At 41.8% G+C, this 25,594-nt stretch overlaps 1 protein-coding gene across 1 annotated transcript in view; it reads right to left on the reverse strand.

The window, feature by feature from the left end:
- Positions 1 to 25,594, reverse strand: part of spop (speckle type BTB/POZ protein) — a 146,008-nt gene that overhangs the window by 19,878 nt on the left and 100,536 nt on the right. The window contains exon 7 of the mRNA XM_085783411.1: positions 4,089 to 4,266. Within this exon, the coding sequence (XP_085639537.1) occupies positions 4,089 to 4,266 (178 nt within the window). The remainder of the gene's footprint in view (positions 1 to 4,088; positions 4,267 to 25,594) is intronic.

The following is a 25,594-nucleotide window of genomic DNA, read 5'->3' on the forward strand; positions in this document are numbered from 1 at the left end:
AGAGAGAGATAGACTGAGAGAAGGGGAAGTGAGCAAAATGTGAGAGGTGAGAAAAAAGACAAAAGAACTGACAGGGATGAGAGGGATGTGTGGAGGTAACTCACCACAGGAGGAGGAGGAGGAGAAGAAAGGATGAAAGTAGTAGATAGAGGGGAAGAAGGGATGCTGAGAAAGAGGCGGAGAGGAGGGAGTGAAGGAGGCAGAACGGCAGAGAGACTGGGTGGCACAGAGATCACATGGCCAGTGTGGAGCCAATTTGAGTTGCTCTCCCTTCCTTCTGTTTGATCCCCTCTCTGTCCGTCTCCACGGCGATTAACGGCCGGGAGAGTTGTCACGGGAACAGCCGAGAGGGGGAATAACGAGAAAGAGGAGGAGGGACGTCATCTTCTGGACCGAGCAGAGCAGAGCAGAGAGAGAAAGAGAGAGAGAGGGGAAGACCCCAAACCACAGCAGCACATAATTAAAATGGCTCCTCACACACACATTTCAACAAATCCAATAATGAACAGCCTCTCCTCGTCTCCACGGAGACACACAGTTCACCACCAGCTCCCTCAAACTTTTCACTTCTGTGACGCCTCGGCTGTCGTCAAAGTGTCAAAACCTGCAACAAGTTGTTTCACCACCTTCACATCCTCTTGTTTTCACTTTTTTAAATCTTATTTGCGTGTTTGTTTGTCACGTGACCGGCGTCTTGGCGGTTGGACGAGGACGAGGACGCTCTGCTCTGCTCCGCTCGGCTCAGGTGCTGCGAGGCGTCAATAAGTCGAACCGAACGAAAACTCCTATACGGAAAAAAAAAAAAAATCGAATGTATTCAAATTTAACCATCCCTGTGGCAAACGGAGGAAATTATTCATTAAAATTAAAAATTTGATGAAGTATTTCCCCCGGAATTTCATTCTTGTCACAGTGGAGAGAAGAAAAAAAAAAGCATTTGAAATAACATTTAGACCGAAACTAAAACTCTGAAATGAAATGAAACCGGGGACGATAACGACAAACTCCACCATGAATAATAACACACACACCCCGACCCCCCGTCTCCCCTCCCTCCCCCTCTTTTATTAGTCTGGAAGTGAGCGAGTGCTAAAGCCATTAGCTGTATGATCATACCTTTCCCACTGCACTCGTCTTGTGTATCGGTTGTGTATTGGACAAAAAACCCAATAAATCAATCAGACAACTGACAGAAAGTCATGATCATTTATCACCATCACTAACCCCAGATATCAATACATTCTAGTGATTCACCTCCTTTTTAGTATATAGATGTTGGCTATTTACTCTTGACATCGTACTGTAGCCCCTAGAACTGTTGTTGATATACTAAAAAAACTAATAAATAGAATTTTTAATATTTATATACTTCTAATCTTTGTTGCTTGAGACTATACTGTAGTTCTCCAAAAGAAAATGTCTGGTAACACTTTACAATATGGGTCCATTAATTAACGTTACATTATTAAGCATTAATTAACTGTTTACAGATATATTAACAATCATTATTATGAATTACTTAGGATTAGGAAACACATTAGTAAGCAGTTAATAAATGTTTACTACTCAAAGTTAGTATTATATAAATTATTAAGTAATAATAAAAGTTGAATAATGTAATTAGTTATCATTATGTATGCATTACTCAGCATTAATTAACACATTAGTTTATATATTAATGCTTAATAATGTACTAACTAACATTAATTAAGGGACCCTTATTGTAAAGTGTTACCATAAATAGACTTTTTAATAATTGGCATAGTTGCCTCTATTTATACACTTCTAATCTTTGTTGCTTGAGACTATAGTTCTCCAAAAAATGTCTTTATATATATATATATATATATTTTAATATTGTCATATCATGTAAGACTTTATGATGTTTATATGTTAATTGAGCCCCCCAGTCTCCTGATTGGCCAGTTGTACCCACTGGGAATATATACTGTATATATAGATGTATTATTGTTGAGATGTTTTGATACGCCTGATGAAGGTCAAACTGACCGAGACGTTGCTTTAATAAAAGGATAATCTGAGAGTGAGACAGTGCGCGGCAGCTTCTTTTGATTCTAGTGATTCACCGAGAGAAACGCTTCTGTTTCACATCTTGTGTTTTCTCTACATTCTGACATTTCGCAAAACAAAAAACCATCAGAATAATCTAATTAGCTGCGGCTCTGAAGTGAAGCGAACACGACTACAGTACGTCTCTATTACTGCGTCCATTAACGATTCTCTGTGTGTGTGAGTGTGTGTATGGGAATAACTGTCAGAGAAACACGACAGTTACAAGAGACATGTTGGAAGTTTTCGTGTGTTCAGACTCCTTTGAATTTACAAAGACACGACAACGACAGAGGTTGGCTGCTCTGCTGCTGCTGCTGCTGCTCCTGGTGTTTAACTTATTACAACACGTCATGTTTTCACTGCAAACGACACCATGAAACACAAAGTCACCGTGCCACTGCACTGATAAATAAGTGTTTGCTTGTGTTTTTTTCTTGTTACTGACTTTGTAATTACAAAAACAAGTGACACACACAGAGTTCACAACATGTACATGAAATACAGTGTGTATAGTGTGTCTCTGTTATGTGTGTGTGTGTATTAATCACAGTTTGATGTGATGTAGTTGCATTAATCTGTGTTGCGTGAAAGGGAAAAGTATAAAAAGGGAAAGTATATGATGTAATATATTAAAATACAGTATGTTATATAATTAAACAACTACCACTACTACTATAATATAATAATAATATCAACAGCGCAGTTGAGAACCTATAACACCTTTATATGCTGCTCAATTGTGGTCTAACTATAAGAAAAAGAGTATGCAGAGGCTCAAGATAGCAAACAACGATGCAATGAGGTTACTGCTTTGTGTCCCTAGGTGGCATAGCACCAGTCAATTGTTTGTGTCCAATAGAGTGCTAACCTGTGAGGCACTCTTTAGTGTTTAGTTTAGTTTTATGTGTCGCCTGGACAAATCAGAGAACCACATAACTGAAGCCCTAGTCAGCCTCTTGAAAAGCTGCTAGGCTAAGGTGGCATTGGTGCAATAGCCTGCATATCTTTGTATTTTCCTCATTTTTTAAACTATTTATACTGTATGATGTATTATATATGGACCTACCTGTGTCTGCAATAAAGCTCTATTACTGTAATAATGATAAGAAGAAGAGCAAGAAGAAGAAGAAGAATACCTGTATTCATATCAAAAAAGGAAATAATAGTAAATACCAAATCAAAACAATAAAAATAAAGACTATGCCCATGTAGGTATAAAATAAAGACTGTACCTGTGTAGATAGATAGATAGATAGATAGATAGATAGATAGATAGATAGATAGATAGATAGATAGATAGATAGATAGATAGATAGATAGATAGATAGATAGATATACCCCTTTCCCACTGGTCAAAAAACCTGTTTAAACCCGCTAACAATCTGCTTTTGGTGGCAGTGGGAAAGGCGCACCGACCCGTGTCAAACGACTCGGCAAGCGACGCGGGTTAAAATCGCCTTCAATCGGCTCGGCTCTGATCGGCTTGCAGTGGGAACGCCAGACCCGGGTCAACCCGCTAATCTACGTGATGACACTGAGCGTTACGTGACTCCACGTCATCGCGCCGGTCGCGTCTCATATCACGTACCAAAACAAAGCTCTGCTCTCATTCGAGACTGGGATCAAAAGGTCAAAGAACACCGACCAAAACTATTGAAAAATAAAGAGATAGATACTTTATTGATCCCATTGCTGGTAAATTACAGTTTGAAAGAAATACATGAGGAGAGGGGAGGAGAAGGGGGGAGTGGGGGGTGGCCAGCATAGGCAAGCAGCCATCCGTTCCTTTCCTGATAGATATATAGACTGTTCTTGTTGAGGTTTATACCTCATGGTGTTGAGGTATAAAGATCGTACCCGTGTAGATATCAAATAAAGATTGTACCTTTGTAGGTATAAAATAAAGACTGTACCTGTATAGATATAAAATAAAGACTGACCCCATGTACTGTAGATATAAAATAAAGACTGTGGTATAAGTGCAGCACCTGTGTAGACATGTTGAACTCTCTCACCTGCCAGGATCGCTTTATGCGCCTGGAACTTCTTCCCGGCGACACACAGCGAGCAGTCGGTGAACCTGGAGTTCTCCCAGAGGTCTCCCAGCTCCTCGGCCAGTCTGCAGTCAGGAACCTTCACCATGTTCACGCTGCTCTGGCCCGAGATGTTGACAGAGTCCTGCACCACACTCACCTGGAAACACACACACAAACACACACAAACACGTTATTTTAATGGTCAGTATGTTCACTATCAAGGAGGAGGAGGAGGAGGAGGAGTTCTTCTTCCAGGGTGAACTGTGCCTTTAACACGCTCACTGTTGTTTTTTTTCACGCGGGCTAATAAAGAGCATGCACTGTTCATAAAGAGATAATAAATCAGTCAATCAAACATGCTGTGAATGATTAATGCGGCTCCTCTGCCTCTGTAATCAATACATCAGCCACTCGATATGGGGGCCATTCAAAGACAACCTATTCTTCCTCCTTTATCCACTCAGCCTGGATACACTCTCAAACAAGCCAGAAAATCGGCATTGAAGTCAAATTGGGTGTGGGAGAGAGAGTGTGTGTGTGTGTGTGTGTGTTGTGTGTGTGTGCATGCCTGTGTGTGTGTGTGTGTGCATGAGAGTTGTCTGTGTGTCTTCCCTGCTGACTTCACCACCTGTTCCAGACAATGTCAACCAGACTCATTTATCTCTCAACAGGACTCACTGCAACACACACAGAGACACACACACACACGGAGGACTGCGCTCATGAGCAGCACACACAAACACACAATCACATACTCACACACACACTAATTACTAAGTAATTTCCGACTGCCTGGATTGACTGACTTGCAGTTTTTTGTTGTTTTTTTTTCACCTCGGCCTCCGTCTCATAGAATAAATGACTTGGAGCTGCAGCCTGGTCCAGAACACAGTTAGTTAGTTAATCAGTTAGTTAATCAATTAGTGAATTAGTGAGTCGACTGGTGAGTGAGTTGCAGATTGTAATAAAAGGATCATAAGGAAAAGCGCTGCACCAATAGCAGCCATACAAACACACTATATAGATTAGATTAGATTAGATTAGATATCTTTATTGCCATCATACAAAGCATGACGAAATTATTGATTTATATATTAGGGGTGTACAGCCAGTGCACTATTCGGATTCAGATTCGGGCTTTTAAAAAAAACTTTGTATTCGTATTCGGGAAGAAACCAGAAGTGGGGCTCTTCTAGACTTTCCAAATGTAATCGGACTGAATGGATCAAATTCTGGTAGAGAAACGAGTCGTTTCGCAGAGGGTTGTGACACTCAAAAACAATTATCCACCGTTTTATAGCCGCTTCTTTTCCCATTATTGTCTATGAGAAAAATGCTAAGTTGTTGAACGGTGACCCTGGAAGTATCGGTGAGCACTTCCTGTCTACTGTAATGCAATGCATGCTGGGAGTTGCTGTTTCTTAGCAACTCTAACTTGAACTAGACACAAATGAAAGCTGCCTGCTCGTGTTTGGCGCTCTACTCGTGTTGTGCTTCTATGGCAGCGCAGCAACGTTAAGGTGCATTACCACCACCTACTGTGTTGGAGTGTGAACCAGAATCACCTGGTTATGTGCTGTTGCTGATCCAGATGTTTCTTTTTCTTGGGATCAAAGCATTATTTGTGTAGCCTACTTCCGAATAACGTATTCGGGTTCGGGTACACCCCTACAGTACAGTAACATACAGTGTACAACACCAGTGTTATATCTGTACATAATATATCGGTTCTCAGTATATATTTGCACATCTGCACATATTTTATATGAATATTGCTTTTTTATTATTGCTTTGTATTTATAATTGTGCTCCTTATTCCTTATATGATATCTACTGCTGCAATATTGGACATTTCTTTTTTTTTATCATATCTTAAAATATCACATATATGAATGACGTCTCAATAAAAACAAAGTACATGTCTCATTTTATGACCTGGATTTCAGTTTCTTTGATGCAACAGAACAAATGTGAGCAGAAGAGGCTACAAGTTTAAAACACCTGTCACCTCCGAGCTGCTGCTGCTGAAATCCAGATTTTATAACCGCCGTACAACGTCGTCAGGTGAGCTACTGAGACAGACGATATTTCTTTATTCAGCCTCTAACACAGAGCTCAGCCTCTGTCTGCATGGGATCCACAATAGTTTAGTTTTTAAATCCAACTCCAGAACGTGACAGAGTTTTATCAGAGGGAGGTTTTCCCGTCTAATCCTCTCTGTTTGATATGTAGAGTTGTAGTCGTTAGTACGAAGCCTCGTTAGAGACGACTTCTCTCTCTCTCTTTCTCTCTTTCTCCTGCTCTTTGTGTCTTATGTTTGGTTCTCCCTCTGCCTCTTTTAATAATAATAATGATACGTGTGATGAAAGTCGTTAATCTGCTGTAATGGAGGTGACGCTCAGTGTAGCGGAAGTGCTCCTCCTCTTCCCTGCAGCCGGGAAACCAGAGTAAGCCTCAGTAAACTGTGGCTTGAAACTCAGTGGTGGAAATATCAGTCAGTCAGTCAGTCAGTCAGTCGGTCAAGGGTCTAAAAGGTGAGTTAATCAAACAACAAAGAAGCTAAGATGTCATCATTGTTTGTGCCAAATCATTTTAGAAGAGCAGTGTAACTTCATCAGTCAGTCATTTTCTCCTTTGCGTCTTTTAAAGCTACTACACTGTCCCAGTATCAGCCATGATGAAAATAACAGCGATGAAATTGAGCTCAGTTTTTCCTGGCTAACATAGCAACAGCTCAATTTTAAAGGGATAGGTCAACATTTTGGCAAATTGGCCCATTGCCATAATCCCTATAGTCGTAGCAGTAGGTTCGGTACCTTTAATTGTCGATGCAAGCTATTTTTAGAACGGCGGAGCAGAGCCACGAGCTGCTCAGAGCTACGCTACGGAGGCTCATGGGATTTCTTGGTTTTCCTCATCAAACTCATCAAATACACAATCCAACAACTCCAAAACGCTCTGGTGGACAAGTTGTGACCTGCACATTCACCACGCTATGAGATAATAACAGAACGTTACCAGACAGAGTTGTTTTAGAGGTAAATTCATGCAAAACCGCTGATGCGCATTGCCTTCAGGGGCAGTTTTTCAGCAAGCAGTCTCTGTATTTACCTCTAAAACAACTCTGTCTCGTAATGGTCCGTTATTATAAGTTCTTTGTAGTTGCTTATTATTATTATAAGTTCTTTGTAGTTGCTTTAATAATAATGATACATGTGATGAAAGTCATTAATCTGCTGTAACGGAGGTGAAGCTCAGTGTAGCGGAAGTGCTCCTCCTCTTCCCTGCAGCCTCAGTAAACTGTAGCTTTATACTCGGCTGAACAGTGGTGGAAATACCAGTCAGTCAGTCAGTCAGTCAGTCAGTCAGTCAGTGTCTCTCCACTCCAGTCATTTCTTCAGTACCATCAGCACCTGCAGCTGTGAATCGTTTAATAACTGAAAAATAAAAACTAATTTGTCAAAATGTCATCACTGCCATGAAGCCAACCTCTTCCTGCAGATTAACTGATTATGTTTCATCTTCTTTCTCGACAATGTAACCACATAATTACATAAACTCTGTAACAATTACAGCAATTCAACTTTTAACAAGGTGCAACCTTCTTTTAATTTGTGACAATCAACCAAAAAAAAAAAAAACTTTTATTAATCTTCAGAGTCTTTTATAGATTCTTATTTACAGTGTTTTCCATCATGCTGAAATGATTTCCATGTTGCCACAATCGACCAACATGTCAGAGTTGTTTTATTTCATTTTATTCTATAGACAATTAAAGTAAAAGACATGTTTTTTTTTAGACAGCGCCACTTTCTCCACAATTATGACTTTGTCAAAGATAAAACGACAGAAGAACTTGACGCTAATCTTTGTTCCCTATGCTGACAGCACCCAAACACAGTCAGTGTGCTATTGTCAAGAGAAAAGGCTGAAAATCCCCCCGACAACATCCCTGCAAAGTGACCTTGCTGTTAAAGCTCTGGCCAGGTAGGCTGACACCAAAACCACCCCAACTTTAAAAAAAAAAAAAAAAAAAATCTATCCCATCCATCCGCTCTGCCTGTTCGTTCCTCCAATGCCACATCCATCCACCTATTCAAGCCACACAAAAAGAGTCCTAGAAAAGGAGGAGAAGCTCATACAATAGAGAAGTGCGTGGCAAGCAGGAAATTGAATGTCAAGGAGCCTTGTTTGCTCCTGATGGAGGTTTGAGGGTTCGCCTGAAGGGGACAGAAAGACAGAGAGAAAAGGGAAAAAGGGAAGGATAATAAAACAGAAGAGGAGAGTGAGGGGAGGAAAAAAAAGGTAGGATATATAAGAATAATAAAAAGGCAGAGAGAATACAGATGCAGAGATAACAAGCGGCGGATGGACAGAATAGAGAGGAGGCCATCACGCACAGAGGTGTGAAAGAGCTATTGGGTTGGGATCTACAGCTGGAGATGTGCAGCTCTCATGTGCAGCAGCTCATTTCTGGGACGGAAATTACACACACAAGACTGAAATACTGTATGAAGGGGAGGGGGGGTTTCTATAGAAAGGAGCATTCAAAGTATTCCTGTGTGGTTTCCACAGCTGGCTCCATTGAAAAGGGAACTATGCAAGTCCGGTTGCTTTTTTGTTGTTGTTTTGGTTGGTTTTTTTTCCGCTATGGAGCTCCTCCTACAGGTTCGGAGTGCATATTTTACAACACTGCTGGTGAGAAGGGCGATGTCTACCGAGGTGGGGAACGTTATACGGTATATAAAGTAGCATGCAAAGGTAAAGGCAAAATCTCTGTTAATGTGAACAGTTCAGCAAGCAAGATGAAATTATCTCCAAAAGGCATAAAGTTACAGACGACACATTCCCCTTACATTTTAAACAATTTACAATTTTCAAAATGACAGAAAAGGAAAAGGGCCCTCAGCAAGGTTTTGGGCCCCCTGCATAGTTAGTAGCTTGTAGCCCCCCCCCCCCCCAAATAGTAAATATCTTGTCTGATACCTTGGTCAAAGTTATCTGAGAGCTCAAGTCTCCTGGGTTTCCCATTCTTTTGCAGGCTGCAGCTTTGTTTCCCCTTTTCACTCTAAAATTGTATAGAAAACTAAAATAATACACTGATGATATTGATTAAAATATTGCAAAAGAGTGTTTCATGTTTAACTTTATGCCTTTCTGGAGATCATTTCATCTTCCACTTGCTGAACTGTTCACATTCATAATTAACGTAATTTTGGTGTCGTTCTTCTTACTTTCTTTCTTTTGCTAGGGTTAGGACGGGAGTTGTAAACTAGCATTAGCTATAGTCTCTGTATGCAGAACATCAGTCACATTGACTTGTTTGTAATGAGTGGAAGTGTTATTATGTATGCATTGTCCCTATCAAATAAACTAAATGTAAAAATGTTTTAAAAATTAACAGAAATTTTGGCCAGGGGTGCTCAAACTTCTGCATGACACTATAAATATATACGTTTTACAATGTGTACGTTTGTGTAGTCTTATCTATCATGAGATCCAAAGAGATTATGGATAACGGAGAGTGTTTGTGTTGTAGTGCCGTTCATGTATCTCGAGAGATGATATCTGGGACAGCGGGTTGGAGGCTAGCAGGGTTGGTTTTCGGCCAAGAGACACTAGGTGGAAGGCAGAGAGCCTCCGTTCTCCCTGGAACAAAGACATTTAACCATCACAATTACTCCAAAGCTGTTTAATTAAGTTACAGATCTTGCATTGTTCCCCTTTATGGATGCAGGTCTGACTGACGTACATCCATCTCCACACAGCAGAGGAATGGCTCACTCAAGTGCACGCACATTCACATGAGAGAGAAGGAGACGGTGCCGTGCACAGACTCTGGCATTCATGAAACACTGATTAGCAAACAAAAAAAAAAAAGAGAAAGAGAGAGAGAGAGGGAGAAACAGGAGCTGCTGCGAATAAAAAGGAGGACAGGGAGGGGAAAAACAACAGAGAGAGAAAACAGACAGATGGACAAAGAGACAGAGGGCAGAGGACAGGAGTTCAGTGAGCTCAAGTTGGAATGAAAAATGGCTTTAGGAGAAGAGGAGGAGGAGGAGGAGGAGGAGGAGGAGGAGGGGGAGGAGGTTGGCAAGTCCAGCCCGGTGTCCTGAGTACACACACAGCGGAGGAAAAAAAAATACAACAAAAAAAATAAATAAACAAGTGGTGAAAAGCGAATTGGAGAGGAAGCCGGAGCGCCCGGTCAATGTGTCTGGGTATAAATAGCCCAATTAGCATGGCGGAGCGGCGGCCGGGCTCTGGGAGGCAAGCGCCGTGGAGCCGCTCTAATTACTGGCTAACTTGACCAATTATTCCAGTGTTTAACCAGGCAGAAACTAAACCGCAGCACCTGGTTATTTAGACACACCGGCTGCACTGACAGGCTTCACGCCATTAGCTGTCATCTTCACTCACGGTCAACCTTCCTCCTCCTCCTCCTCCTCCTCCTCCTAACACACCTCCACATAGAGTCAGTGAACACACCAGACCTAGATTTATTATCATGTTAATTCACTGTATAAGGAAACATTAATTAGTTATAATAGAGTGTAAAAATAAAAGTATGTACCTATGTTTTGTGCTTTTGGTTTTCAAGCAGAACTTTATCCACCAACTCATCCAACACAGTGGTGGGTAAATTTACTTGAATACTGCACTTAAGTTCTTTACCTGAGTATTAGATTTCTTTGGTATTTATTATTCTTACTTGAATACATTTCCAAGACAAATATTTTTACTTTTACTCGAGTGAATTTCTAGGGTAGGAAGGCTGAAAAGTACTTGTTACTTTCAGGTCTGCTCTTTTTTTTTTTTTTTTCTAAAATACTATTGAACACAAGCTGTGTTTGTCAAGGAAGGAAACCCTAACCCCTAAAAGCAGCACATCAGTGCAGCTGATTTCAAAGAGTTCATTCTCAGAAACAAGAGTCAAAAGCTCCTTAAATTCATTTAGAAAAAAATATAGTTATTCATTGATGTGAAAAATAAGAAATTTACCCTTACTTTTACTTAAAGGGACAACGAGGAGTTTCTATTCGGTTATAAAAAAGTCTCACGTTAATGTGGATGAATCTCCGCTACCCACACTTGTTAATGGGCCCATTTTCGATATCGTTTTGTCTCTATTGTTATTTTGTTATTATTAGTGGTGGCGGAAATGCTGGTCGAGCCGACCAGCATTACCTTCGTGGCGAGTCATGAGAATAACACCGCCAAATCGCCGTTTATGGTCGGAACTGCGACGGTATGTGATCGTCTTCGAACCTCTGACTTTAATTCTTGATGAATGAAAACATGAGTCTGTCTTGCGCCGGTCAAAGAATTTCACAGTGCGCGGAGGCTCATAAATGTAGTGTGAAAACGCTTCGCTTTTCCAAAACTCCTCGTTGTCCCTTTAAAGTAAATTTAAAAGCATGTACTTTTGGATACTTAAGTACCTTTAAAAGCAAGTACTTTTTTACTCTTACTCGAGTAACATGTCGGCTGAGCTACTTTTACTTGTAACAGAGTAAATTTTGACCAGTTGTATCTGTACTCTTACTCAAGTACTGGGGTCGAGTACTCTGTCCATCTCTGATCTAACATCACATGGCTGGAAGGGGGAAAAAAGATGTAAAATACAAAAACCTCTGTTTGTTAACCTGAACCAATTAAGTGATTAATTATTGTAACTTAACGTTGATGAGGTGGTTAAATCAACACAAACTAGCAGAATGAGAAACAGTTGTGTTTACAGCTCAGTCCGTGCAGAGGAGTGGAGCCAGAGGGCACGGCTCCACCTGGACAGGTAGCGCTATAACCCTGTAACCCGGTCACATTCACACCTGCCAGTGCACGTGTTTGGACAGCGAGAGGAAGCTGGAGACAGTCCACACAGTAGAGTAGAGGACCTATGGGATCGAACCCAGAATGTCCTATGCTGTGAGGCGACAGTGCGAACCGCTGCAGCTTGTAGTGAAATGCCAAACTCCATAGATCAGGCTGCAGGTCTCATTTAAAAACAAGAAGAACAAAAACAAAATGTATCTGCAGCGTCATCAGGCCATAGAGATCAACTGACTGTGACGTGACATGAAAGTTTTAGATGCACAGACAAATGTGACGAAGTCCTGGTGATCAGAGCATCAGATCAAACTCATATTTTGTCATTTAATTGATAAAACTTGATATAAAACCTGCTGCTATCAACTGGATGTTTCAAGCACAAAAAAAGTCCTTTTTGTCCATAATGGGGCTGAATTAAAAATGGTAAAGTTTGATCGGCTGCTCTTTATCCAGAGTTGGTATTTTTGACTTAAATGAGGCTCAACTGTCTAAACGGAAAGACTTTTCAACTTAAAGGGATAGTTCAACATTTTGGCAAATTAGCCCATTGCCATAATCCCGTTTTAGGAGTAGTTTAATTACCTTTACTGTAATTGTCGGAGGCTCATGGGATTTATTGGTTTCCCTCATCAAACTCATCAAATACACAATCCAACAACTCCAAAACGCTCTGGTGGACAAGTTGTGACCTGCACATTCACCACGCTTTGAGATAATAACAGAACGGAGTTGTTTTAGAGGTAAATTCATGCAAAACCGCTGATACTCGTTCCCATTGGTGGCAGTTTTTCATCAAGCAGTCTCTGTATTTACCTCTAAAACAACTCTGTCCAGAGCGTTTTGGAGTTTCTGGATTGTGTATTTGATGAGTTTGATGAGGGAAACCAAGAAATCCCATTAGCCTCCGTAGCGTAGCTCTGAGCAGCTCACGGCTCTGCTCCGCCGTTCTAAAAATAGCTTGCACCGACAATTAAAGGTAACGAACCTACTGCTATGACTATAGGGATTATGGCAATGGGCCAATTTGCCAAAAATGTTGAACTATCCCTTTAAAGCATGTATGAATCATGGGTAATTGGGTCAATACAGCTCAGGACCGACCGAATGCACCGACTCACCTGGTTTTCATTCAGTCCCCAGTGGTGTTAATGACGCCACTGCCGCCAACACACACACACACTCTGTACACAACCCTAGGTAAAGAAAAACAGTAATGAAGAATCATCGCCGCTGACAATCATCATTTGTTTTGGTAATTAAGTTCCCGAGATAAGTGCTTAGTGATGCGCTCGCCTCCCAGTTAGTTCCTCAGACTGGAGAGATGGATCTGTCGTGCGCTCCCTCTCAAGCCTCCAGGCAGCGCAGAGTTAATATTGAGTTTCAGCACCCAGATGATTTATTCATAATGCATCAATCTCTTTTTTTTTCTCCCTTTCTGCCTGTTTATGTGTTTGTTTATGGATTTACAGTGTTTTGCCATGCGTGAAATAGTTTGAAAAAGAAAAAGGAAAAAATAAAAAGAATCAAATGAAATGAAATTCATTAAGTTATGGAACACTTGTTCTTTTTTTTCTTTTTTTTTAACCTCCCTCGTCTCTGTGGATTCTCTGGCACGTAAAACACGGGTCAGAGATCAGGGACACACAAACAACACACATGGACACACAACCAGTCAGCTCAACACACACACACAAATATATACACTGAGATGACACAGCACCACTAGTGTCCTCCTTGTTGTTAAATTAGAAATTCATCATTTGCATGAACATCATCTGGATTTGCACATTGCATAGTTTGACTGACCTGCTTTGGATCAAGCTCGAGCTGCTAATCTGAGCCGAGCTGATGAAATCAACTCCAGAAAAAAAAAAAAGTTCCTCCGACTTTTCATGACTCAACACATGAAATTCATGGGTTTTTTAAAACATCCTCAAACATTATATGATTATATCTCGGCAGAAAAGTGCCTCATGATACCAGAATCTACAGAATTGTATATGTTAAAAGTTGAACGATACAAAAGAAATTAAAAATGAACAGATCAAGGACTAGAAACTTACAAAAATGTTCAAGAAAGTAAATGAATACGGGTTTGTGACATAACAACACACTATTGATCATTAGTTTATCATTATTAAACACTTAATTCATCATTTATAAGGCACATTGACACTAATTAGTCTGTAATTAAAAGCACAGTTGTGTAAGCCTAAATTAATATTCTCATATTTCTCATTATAAATCAAGTATATTATCAATTAAACAGTTATTAGGAGATGTCAGTGATGAAGATTTAAATGTGTATGAATGGTTAGTAAGACGTTTAATAGATGATGAACTTATTTATCAATAGTTTAACATTTAGAAGTGCATCTAATTAGTACTAGTGTAGGAAAAATGCTTTATAAATGATGAGTTAAGTAGGAAAATACTTTTCTTTGGTCGTTAATATGTCGAATTAAATGAAACTAATAATAAAAACTAAATCTGATTCATTGAGTCCAGATTCTGCTGCAGCTCGGACAAAAACATTCACACATTATTCGCTTCTGAAACACTCTTTTATTGAGCAGCTCTGATGTAGATCTGTCTGCCGGGGTCGATGTGAGGAGCGACAGGTGAAGGTCACTGTTATAATATTAACACTGTTCAGTAAGAGGACGGTGAATGATGTATTTTCTGTCGCTGCTCGCAGTTTTATCACAGCAGTTTTAAATTACCTAGTATTACCCATCAAGGACGTCATTGTCTGGTTTTTAAGGATATTTCTTGCAATTTAACCTGAATTAAATGTTGTGTAACAGAGTTTAAACTGCATCAATTCTTATTATAAACTGTTTTCATACATTCTATTTATTATTAAATGGTGAATATTATCATTGTGACTTATTTTAACTTTTTCTTGTGCACCACCTCCTCCTCCTCGTGTTTCTTAAAGGGATAGTTCACCATTTTGGCAAATTTGCCCATTGCCATAATCCCTATAGTCACAGCAGTAGGTTCGTTACCTTTAATTGTCGGTGCAAGCTATTTTTAGAACTGCGGAGCAGAGCCGTGAGCTGCTCAGAGCTACACTATGGAGGCTAGTGGGATTTTTCACAACTTGTCCACCAGAGCGGTTTGGAGTTGGATTGTGTGTTTGATGAGTTTGATGAGGGAAACCAAGAAATCCCATCAGCCTCCGTAGTGTAGCTCTGGGCAGCTTGCGACTCTGCTCCGCCGTTCTAAAAATAGCTTGCACCGACAAATAAAGGTAACGAACCTACTGCTATGACTATAGGGATTATGGCAATGGGCCAATTTGCCAAAATGTTGAACTATCCCTTTAACTTTCATTGAAAATACATTGATAATCCTTTTATGTAGTGTTTACACTTTATAGTGCTGCATTATTCAGATGTTTTGTGGATGTTTAAACTCAACAGTCAGACACTATGTGAGTTTTTTGTGTGCATCAGTGTGTCTCTTGCGTAAATAAAGTTATTTTGGATGTTGAGGAGGTGCAGAGGACAAAAAAAACAAACAAACAAACTTGCGTGTCTCCTTGTCCACATCTGAGCAGTGGATGGAAAATCACAGAGCAAAGCCAGCGACATAACGAGGTGGATCTATTCTGAGGATTTCAAAGGAATGAGACAAATACAACCAGAGTAACTCCACACACACACACACACATACACACACACACACACAGATACACACTTTTCATCACCAGCAGCTTAATAGATCTGTGATCTTTAAACTTGTCGTCTAAAGCCCCAAGCTCAGAACTCATCACGGGCTTTTTATGATGCACGACTCGCCCTGCGCTCTCCAGCCAGTCAGAGTAAACAGGCTGGATGTCACAGAAACTCTCTGCAGCTCTGCAGCCTTTCTTATTCTTATTCATCCTCTGCTCACACTTTTTACATGTTATTACTCACACAAATATAAAAAAAAAAGATCCAACACATCCAGAGCCATGATGCAGCGACAGGACGTTTCAGTTTCAGAGAGACAGAAAGGAGCTGATTAAAACTGTGATTAATAACTAGAACCTGATGTGGTCCTGACGCCATTAAACAAACGCAGTCGTAAAATCCCGCAGCTATTAAATAAAAACACTTCACTCAGACAAAAGCTGCAGAGCCGCAGCATCAGCTGTTTAATCACAGCCTCCCTCTTCGGCCCTGAAGGAGTTAACAGACTTATTTTCTCACAGTGTTTTTTGGTGTTTGGTCTTTTCTTTGGTGCACAAAAAGGTAATTTAGTTCCTATCTCTGGTTTGTTTAGAAAAGTGGAAAGAAGAGGAGAATAAATAAAACAGAAGAAAAAGAAGAGTGCGTCACTTAAACAGCCCACAACAAATCAAACCAAGTCCAGAACGACCACAGACGACAGACGGAGAGAAACCAGCAGACACACTCACACAGATTTTCATGATATCACTCTATTTTTAGTTCATGGCTCATGTAGTTATATATAAATATATATATAAATATACATATATACAGTAGAGAGAGAGAGAGAGTTTTCATTGTTGGTGGTGGTGGAGTCTGCTGTTCCCACACTGGATTCAAATTATCCACCTACGCATGAGAGACTCACAATAAACGATGCACGCATGTAATTAAGCATTACTGTTTGTAATCTTATCCCATTGATATGAGCCCCACTGTTTACTGTTCTCTGTCTTTACACCGTGTCAGAGCTGTATTAAATTAGTGCTAATGCAAACCAAACATTTCCTACTGCTGCTGCTGCTGCTGCTGCTGCTTCACATTAAAGGCTGACGGCTTTTATTGTGAAGAAATCAATCACTCATTCATTCATTCAAACAAAACCTGGACATGAACAAACACACTTCTGACTGAAACCACGGAGGCTGAAACCTTAAACATGTAAAACTTTTTCTCCGTTATCAGTGACAGCGGTCCAGACTCGGCCCTGGCAAATGTTGGCGCCCAAGGCAAGAGATTGTTGATTGGCACTTCCTGTCTGGTGCAACTGATAATTTTGCAAAAGGGAGACAAGGACCATGTGTAATATCCTGCATGTGTTGGTTACATGCACCATGTTATGATATCAGTCAGTGTTCGTCATGTTTTTGTAATTAAAAGTCTGTTTTTGTTGTTGATGAGTTGATTAGCAGTAAGAAGCTAACGTTAGCTCAGAGACTGTTGACGAGGCTGTTGTCTGTTGTTGTCTGTGATTAGAAAAGCAAAGGTGGTAAAGATTCTGCATAGCTATATACATTTTCACAGCTTGTCATCAGTCGATCTCGCACGCTTTTTTCTGAGACTCTATTTTTGAACCATGGTGGGAAAAAAAAAATAGTCGACCAGCAGCTGAAGCTTTAAATACTGTAGGGGTCGACCGATATGTTTTATTCAGGGCCGATACAGATTATTAGTAATGAAGGGAACTGATAACTGATATTTAGAACCGATATTCAATTGCAGTAGAAATGAAAATTTTGGTGTCAAAATTTAGAACAACACACCTGGGATTGGACTGAATATACAGTAGTATACCGTACAACTCAAACTCCAACACAGCAAAGCCAAAGGAATGTGTACATTTGTAAGAATTTATTTTATCGATTACCTGTGATAAAAAACGGCCGATACCGTTTATTGTAAAAATGCAGAATATCGGCTGATATTATTGGCCGTACAGATAATAGGTCTATCCCTATTTAAAGATTGTGGGTGAAAATCAAAATGCAACAAGTACTCGACCAATCAGAGATGTTTCAGCACTGCAAGCCCCGCCCACAAAAGTTCATGAACCTTTACGGACTAAATTTAGACCTGGTTCCTGCACACAACATCGGCAATAAAAGCGATTAAATTGTAAATTAAATTCCTTCACATCCACACATACACACACCTTTAACTAACCAGTGTTGCTGTGCTGTGTTTACCTGTTGTGTGTCTGTGTGTGTGTGTTAATGTTGTGTGTTTGCAGCCACAGACCAGCGGTCAAGCCGACGACTGACATCAAGCTGCCGTGGGCAAATCTGCACACACTCATATTTCACGCCTGGTTTGAAGTCAAGCTCCTGAACCAGCGTTGCATGTGTGTTGTGTCTGGACACACTCCGTATTAACAGTGGCAGAGAGAGTGTGTGTTATGTGTGTGTGTGTGTGTGTGTGTGTGTGTGTGTGTGTGTGTGTGTAGCAGCCGTTTGGGTCTCTTTTTAAGCAGTTTTGTTTTCTCTTGTTGGAAGATCACAGGCGCTGAAGTGACGGCTCTGAGACTCTGAGGCCTGAGCTGAAAGCGCCTGAAGGAGACATTTGGACAAACTAAATAAATAAATAAAGGAGCAGGAGAAAAAAAAATACTCCCTGTTTGTTCTGTTTTGTTTTCTTACTCTGGGAGAAGCAAACGGCTTTTTATGGGAATATATATATATATATATAAATATAAAAACAACAAACCTGTTGATGTGTCGGCGCAGAAGTGTTGCAAAGGCACAATCAATTAAAGGATCCATTATGGCACCAAAATGGCTGCCAACGAGCAATCACAGTGAAAGTCCCACTGCAGGAGAGGGATCAGGCTCGCATCCTGTGTGCTCATTATGTTCCTGTATCTCACCTTCAATTAGCATTTTTTATTTCCAGCTCTACAGCCTGCCTTTGTTGGATGATTTTTTTTGTTTTTTCCCACTCTTGGCTCCTTTTGTGTTCAAACAACAAGAGAATCGTACAAATATATTTCACCTCTCTTCCCTCAAATGAAGGATTGTTTTCGCCTTTTTTCCCTCCAAAACTTCTATGTGCATCCTTCCTTCCCTGCCTCTGCCTCTTTATCCTGCTCAGAGAGCTGTGAATGTGTGTGTGTGTGTGTGTGTGTGTGTGTGTGTGTTGTTGGGCGTGCAGGCAGGGAGGGAGCAGCTGGAGCATCTGCAGTCGTCTCCTCTGACAGCAACGCAGCATATGGCGCGGCCCTGTGAAGGATGGGTGCTGTCACCCGGCAAAGTGCTTACCCACCGACAGGAGAGGAGAGCCACACTAACACCACGAGGAAGAGGAGGAAACAGCTGAACATCAGCACCCTACTCATTTATTCTCCCACCGCCGCCGCCACCACCTCGCCCCCCCAGGAGGAAGGAAGGAAGGAAGGACGACACGCGACACGGTGGAGGAGCCTTGAAGGAAAAGACCTCCGACCGCATGGAGCGATTCAGTGAATCACATCAAACTGAGAGAGAGATAAAAAAGAAAAAAAAGAAAAAACAACCAGGGAGGCAAACAGCGGCTTCATCTTCCAATTTGCACGTTCAGGCTCTGATGCTCACACTTGTGACTCGTCGTCGCCCCTCACAGAACCACGAGTGGTTACCGTGCGGCGCGTTTAGAAGAGCTAAACGTGTGCACAGACTCAGCTTCCTGCCGCTTATCGAGCTCCACACACGTGACGATTGGCACCGAGGGAGACGCAGCGTTTAAGAAGGTGCATCTTCCTCTGCAGCGTGACACTGAAGAGCTGGAGACGACGTGACTGTTTTCAGGTTGAAACGCTTTGACAAACATTCACCTGAAGTCAAGGATGAACTGGGGTCAAGGCCGTGGTGACATCGTAGCACACAATAGATCTGTAACACTATGAAGGAATCTCTGCAGATTTGGTAAAAAACAACAATAAATCTTTCAACTCAAGACTTCACACAGAAAGCATGACAATTATATGCACGGTAACTATCGGTCCTGAAAACCATCGAGCTGATACTGGCTGATAATTATCGGCCAAAATAACTCCAAATAAGTCTGATAATGAAGTTTAAAGGGAACATATTATGAAAATATCACTTTCTGAAGGCTCTATAACATATATCTGGGTGGTTCTCTTGCCTTCTGGCCCCAAAATGTGAGAATTGACAAAAAAATCTGTAATTTTCAGGCTCCCTACGTTGAAATCCATGTGGTTTTATGAGCTGGTCCCTCAGTTGTCTTCCAGTGATGTAACTACCTTTCCAATTTGCATAACCCCACCCCTACCTGGTACCAGTAGAAGGGGCGGGGCAAGCAGTGGTTCATTTGCATTTAAAGGGACAGGCACTGAAACCAGCCAGGGCTGTTGTGAGAGGATGAAAAGAGCTGTGATGTTTGATCCTTGGGGGATTTTGACCAAAGCATGTCACAGACATGTCTTTAAGACACCTGGGAACTATTTTAATGTGTGGAAAAGGGGCAGAATATGTCTCCTTTAAAGTCAGTTTGCCTCCGAAGTTGATTTGAAACAAATGTTGATTTCTGAAGAGTCATAACTGTTCTTGTCTCATTGTGATTACAACATTAGTGATGGCGGTTATATTATTCGGTTAAGTCAGAGGCAAAGAGATAATGTTACATTTATCTCTCTTAGGGTATGGTAGGGACGGAGATATTTTTCTGGCGTAGTTTTTACTGAATTGCTTGAAATCCTCTTCAAATCAAAGCGACTGCTCCTTTGCTTTCTTTATCTGCCTGTATTGATATTTATAACATTTGCAACCTGTGTTACATAAATGCATCTTCATCATTACCATCATTATCATCACTAGTCTGAGTGGTGGAGGCAGGCGGCCATGTTTTTCAGGACGGAGCCTTCACGTCTCATGTTCTATGCAGTTTGTTTGTTTTTTCGGGACATTTTTACATGAATATCCTCCGTCTTCCTGGAGAATATTACAATGTATTTGTGATGACTCATCTTCCACTCTGGCTGGGGGGCGTTTACATACATTTACATCCGTCTTTAAATGTGAGGACTACAAAGGGAAATTAGCTTTGAGCTAAATCTGGCATATTTACATGACATCATGTGTGTGTCACCAATTGTTCATTAATGTGCATTGTCCTTGTTAAACAATAAATGAAATGAAATGAAATGTTACAGAAATACTAACAACATGGCGGCCACAACAAGAGCATATATTTCTGAAGCAACGAATTTGATCAAAATCGGGGTAACCATCAAAACCGGGATACTGAAGTCCACGTGAACGCAGTCATTGAGATCCGATTGAGATCCTATCACATACTGTATTTGCATGGGTAAATCAAAAAAGAAAAAAGAAAATAAATAGTGGAAGAAGAAGAGAAAATGGTAGCCTGTGAAGTTAAAGGTAAATTCAGCGACTTCTTGCCGGAAAACTGTCCCTGAAGGCAACGCGCATCAGCAGTTCAGCATGAATTTCCCTCTAAATCAACTCTGTCTGGTAACGTTGTGTTATTATCTCATAGCGTGGTGAATGTGCAGGTCACAGCTTGTCCACCAGAGCGTTTTGGAGTTGTTGGATTGTGTATTTGATGAGTTTGATGAGGGAAACCAAGAAATCCCATGAGCCTCCATAGCGTAGCTCTGAGCAGCTCACGGCTCTGCTCCGCCGTTCTAAAAATATCTTGCACCGACAATTAAAGGTAACGAACCTACAGCTATGACTATAGGGATTATGGCAATGGGCCAATTTGCCAAAATGTTGAACTATCCCTTCAATTCCAGATGTAAACGGGGTATCTGACACTGTAATGTCAGGACGACGTTTGGACCGTTGATCCAGATCATAAAGAACCTGATGAAGCTCTAAACGGCCGCTGTGCAGTTCAATGAGGAGATACTGTATCTGCAGCAGAAAGCCTCTCTCCTCTGATGTTTACAGAACCTGAAAAAATAAAAATAAATCAACTGAAAACTGTCTTCACCCCCTCTCCTCCCTCCCTCCGTCCCTCATCCCCCCATTACTTCATTTATGTGTAAATCAGACAGCAGCCAAATATGCAGCACTTCTCAAAGGACAATATAATCAATGCCAATCCAGTCATCATCAGTTGTTATTCTTCCTGTGTGTGCTGTGTTGTAGAGGAGAAGGAATATTTGGTCTGATTGTAGATGAAAGGACAAAAAAAAAAATCAATGGGTTCCAGTTTGGCTGCTACATTTGAAAGCTGCTTTTCAAACTGATATTTAGATCATTTCTTCTATTCCTGTTCCCAAATTACACATTTTCCACCTCTCTCTCTTTTTTTTCAAAGTTTACACTTGTCCTTTTCCTTTCACAACAGGTTTAATTTGAGATCTTTTACAACCATATCAAATTCTTTGTGTTTTGCGTGCAGGAGGTTTCTCCTCTGACCGGTCACCAGTCAATAATCACTCCTTTCGTCATCAATCACCCTTTTCGTCAACAATTATGACTTGATGTGTGATTTTTTTTTAATACCAAGCCAACACAAGTCCCCACTGGCAAAATAATACATCAACATAAAAGCACCGATTGAATCTGAGGGAGAGCAAAGACGCCCCTGGCGATCTGTCTCACTGTTCAGATACTCTCATTATTTCAGAATGAGTACTTGATTACTTACAAATGATATCATATTATAAACAAGGGAAAAAGAAACAGAAACCTGAACCTTCCTGACTATATATAAGCCTGTACTGTCTGGTTGTGAGAGAACTTCACTGTCTGATATTTTCAGATTTATGTTTTCCAATGTAAAACCAAGTGCAATTCCAAATGCATTTCTGCAACAATCGTAATAAATCAATATTAAATCCTGCTTGTGCTTTAAGTGCATGTGGTTAATGATATGCAAAGCCTGCATTGCACGTAATCATCACGTTTTTTGTCAAAGTTTTTCCAGACGTCACTTTGCCATCGTGCACCAAACTCTACCTCAGCTGAACTGTCCGTCCACTGTCTATACTGTGAGATAAACAACACATACACACCCATGTTCACACGCTTCAGTTCAATTTGGAGTCTCCAACCAACATAGTGTTCATATTTTTGGTGTTTTTTGGACTTGGAGGGAACACACGCAGACATGTGGAGAACGGTAAATGGTAAATGGACTTGCACTTACTGTATATAGCGTTTTTCTAGTCTCTTGGACCACTCAAAGCACTTTACACTGTTTTTGTTGCATTGCTTTCACAAACAAAGTCATACAGCGCCGTTCGTAGACACATTCGCACACTCACACGACACATCGCAGGGCGAGTGAGGGTTCAACACTTGCCAAAGGACACTTCGACATGTGGACTGGACTCTGGAGGAGCCGGGAATCATACCACTGACCACTAACAGCTCTCGTCTCTGCGGCACCGCCACACAAACGTAATGCGCCCCGTAACCCGTAATCTCTTGTTTATGACAGATAAGACTACACAAATATACACATCGGAAAAACAATTTATAGGATATATAACATTGCTTTCTCACCGGCTTGTTGAAAACAAATGCACATGGAGGAGAGGAGGGTTAGAGACACAGAGGAGAAGAGGCCAGACTTATATAGTTCCTCTTTAAAAGCTTCTTTTATGTTGAATACATCATTAAAAACACCAGCAGAGTTCCCATCATCAGAGTGTCCTGGTCTGAGACGAATGAAGCCAGATTAAATGCAGCCTATGAATGGCTGAAGCTGAGTAATAATTCAGGCTACGTTTACACGGAAACGATCTGAACAGAAAACGCAAAAGTAGCGTTGTGTTCTCACTTTAGCGTTTTTGGGGTGGGAATCTGCGTGCATATGGTGACGCAAAAGTCTGTGGAATTCAACGTTGTATGCACGCCAGGTGCCTAGGTGGCAGTGTGCAACACAACACACAACACCACCAAGTCTGCACGCCCGTGTACAATTTTTTCCGGCAGGCTGTACACCGGCCATCGTACTGTAACGCTGCCCTCCGTGCCCTCCACTGGTCGTACGTAGCAATCGGAGCAGACTTGTGCGTTTTCACCCTTTACATGGGGACGCAACAGCGGAGCGTTTTTAAGATTTCCACTCTGGAGGGTGGTTTCCCTTTTTTGCGTTTTCAAGCCCCGAAAACGCCGTCGCCGTCTAAACGAAAGGCACATCCGATGAAATATTTAGCCGTTTTCATCTGCGAGCGTAGTCAGGGCCTCAGAGTGTGTTGTGTTGTGTTGTATTGTATTGTGTTGTGTTGCATTTACTTGAGGGAGTCTGTGGATATCAGACTGAGTCCTGCTCGTAGCAGCGACGGCGTCTCTCTCTGTGAGATGAAGCCGGCGTGTCGACCAGCAGCAGCAGCAGCTCCTTCTGTCTCTGACTCCAGGCCGACTACAGGTGAACCGCTGTGCCACTGCTCTTCACCAGCCAATTTAACATGACTGACAGATAAGTTTCACTATAAACCCCCCCGCCCCTCCCCTCCATCTCTCTCTCTCTCTCCTTTAGTCAATCAGGAACAGACTTCCAGAGCAGTAAACCCTCCCGGTGTCAGTCAGTCAGTCAGTCAGTCAACACGACTCTCGCCTGCAGACGGATCCTGACGGCAGCACTAGAGTTACTAGAGTCGAGGTTTTTGTTTGGCTTTTTTTCCGTCTGCTTGTGTGTGTGCAAAGACTTGAGGAGCCTGGTCTGCATTAGCATGAACAGAAAGATGGCAGCGATCTGACCTGAGAGCAAGACGTTACCCGCGGTGCTGACAGGAAGAGAAGAGAGGATTTAACCTGCTTTACCTCTGTGTCTCATTAGAGGAGGTAAAACCACGACTCACTCACATGAAAACTAAATCAAATCCAAACCGACTCGCCCTTTTGTTTTGTTTTTCCTTCTTTCTTTTTTTTTAACCTGTATAATCTTTATATTTCTTCTCCTGTCTGTTCTTCTCCCTCCCTCCCTCCTGCGGCTCGTCGCCACCCAGCGCGCTCCCATTTCTTCTTCCTGAAAAGGCCTCCTCTTCCTCTCCTCCTTCCTTTATCTCCCTCTGTCCCTCATGCTCTCTTTTGACAGCCAGCGCAGCACCTTTAATGGGAGCTATCTCCTCATTAAATACCTGCAGGTGTCTACAGCGCTTTGGCAGGGATGGAGAGAGACAGAGAGAGACAGAGAGAGATGGAGACAAAGAGAGAGGGAGAGCGAGTGGCAGCTGGTGTTGTTCAGGCCGCTCTCCGACATGACATATAGCCAGATTCCCTGTGCTAAATTTGAATTACTAATGTCTCCAGAGGCAAGTGAAGCGAGCGCCGGGACCAGGGGTCAGGAGGAGAGGTTGAGCCAGTAACACCGCCCCCTCCCACAGCGATCTGGCTTCTCCTCGTAGCCTTTTCGCCTCTTTGACACTCACTGCTGCTACACAGGGAGGGAAAGAAAGACGCGTGACGACGAAAAGGGCAAAGGGAAGGGAAGGGGAAGACAGCGCGAAGAGAGACGACGACGACGAGGGACGTGGAAGGAGGAAAGTAAAAGAAAATGTGATGCTCCAAGTGGGAGGCGGCGAGAGATTAAAGGAGGAGGAGGAGGAGGAGGAGACTGCATGGGCTTGAATGAGAGATAAGATGGAGGGGAAAAAGAGGAAGTGGAGGAGATGAGAGAGGAGAGGGAGCGAGTGAGTCGGGCTCTGGGGCGACGGGGTTTTTCTCAGATGCAGGACGGGACCATCTGGACGAGAGCGGCGCCAGGTCTCTGACGGTAAACACACTGGGCTTCACTCTGACCGGGGAAAGAGATTCAATCACTCACTCACTCACTCCACACTTTTTCTTACCAACATCCATCCCTCCATCCCTCCATCCCTCTCCTCCGGCCAACTGCCCCTGCCCACATGTTACTGGTGGATAAAACGCTCTCTGCTGGCAGTCTGGTCGGTGTTCAGCAGGAAACATCCGTCTCTGCCTCCTGGTGAGCTGCAGAATTGATTTCCATGTTCGCTGC

The sequence above is a fragment of the Trachurus japonicus genome, chromosome 8, assembly GCF_045865225.1.
Source record: "Trachurus japonicus isolate A0001 chromosome 8, Traja_1.0".
NCBI classification, from domain to species: Eukaryota; Metazoa; Chordata; class Actinopteri; order Carangiformes; family Carangidae; genus Trachurus; species Trachurus japonicus.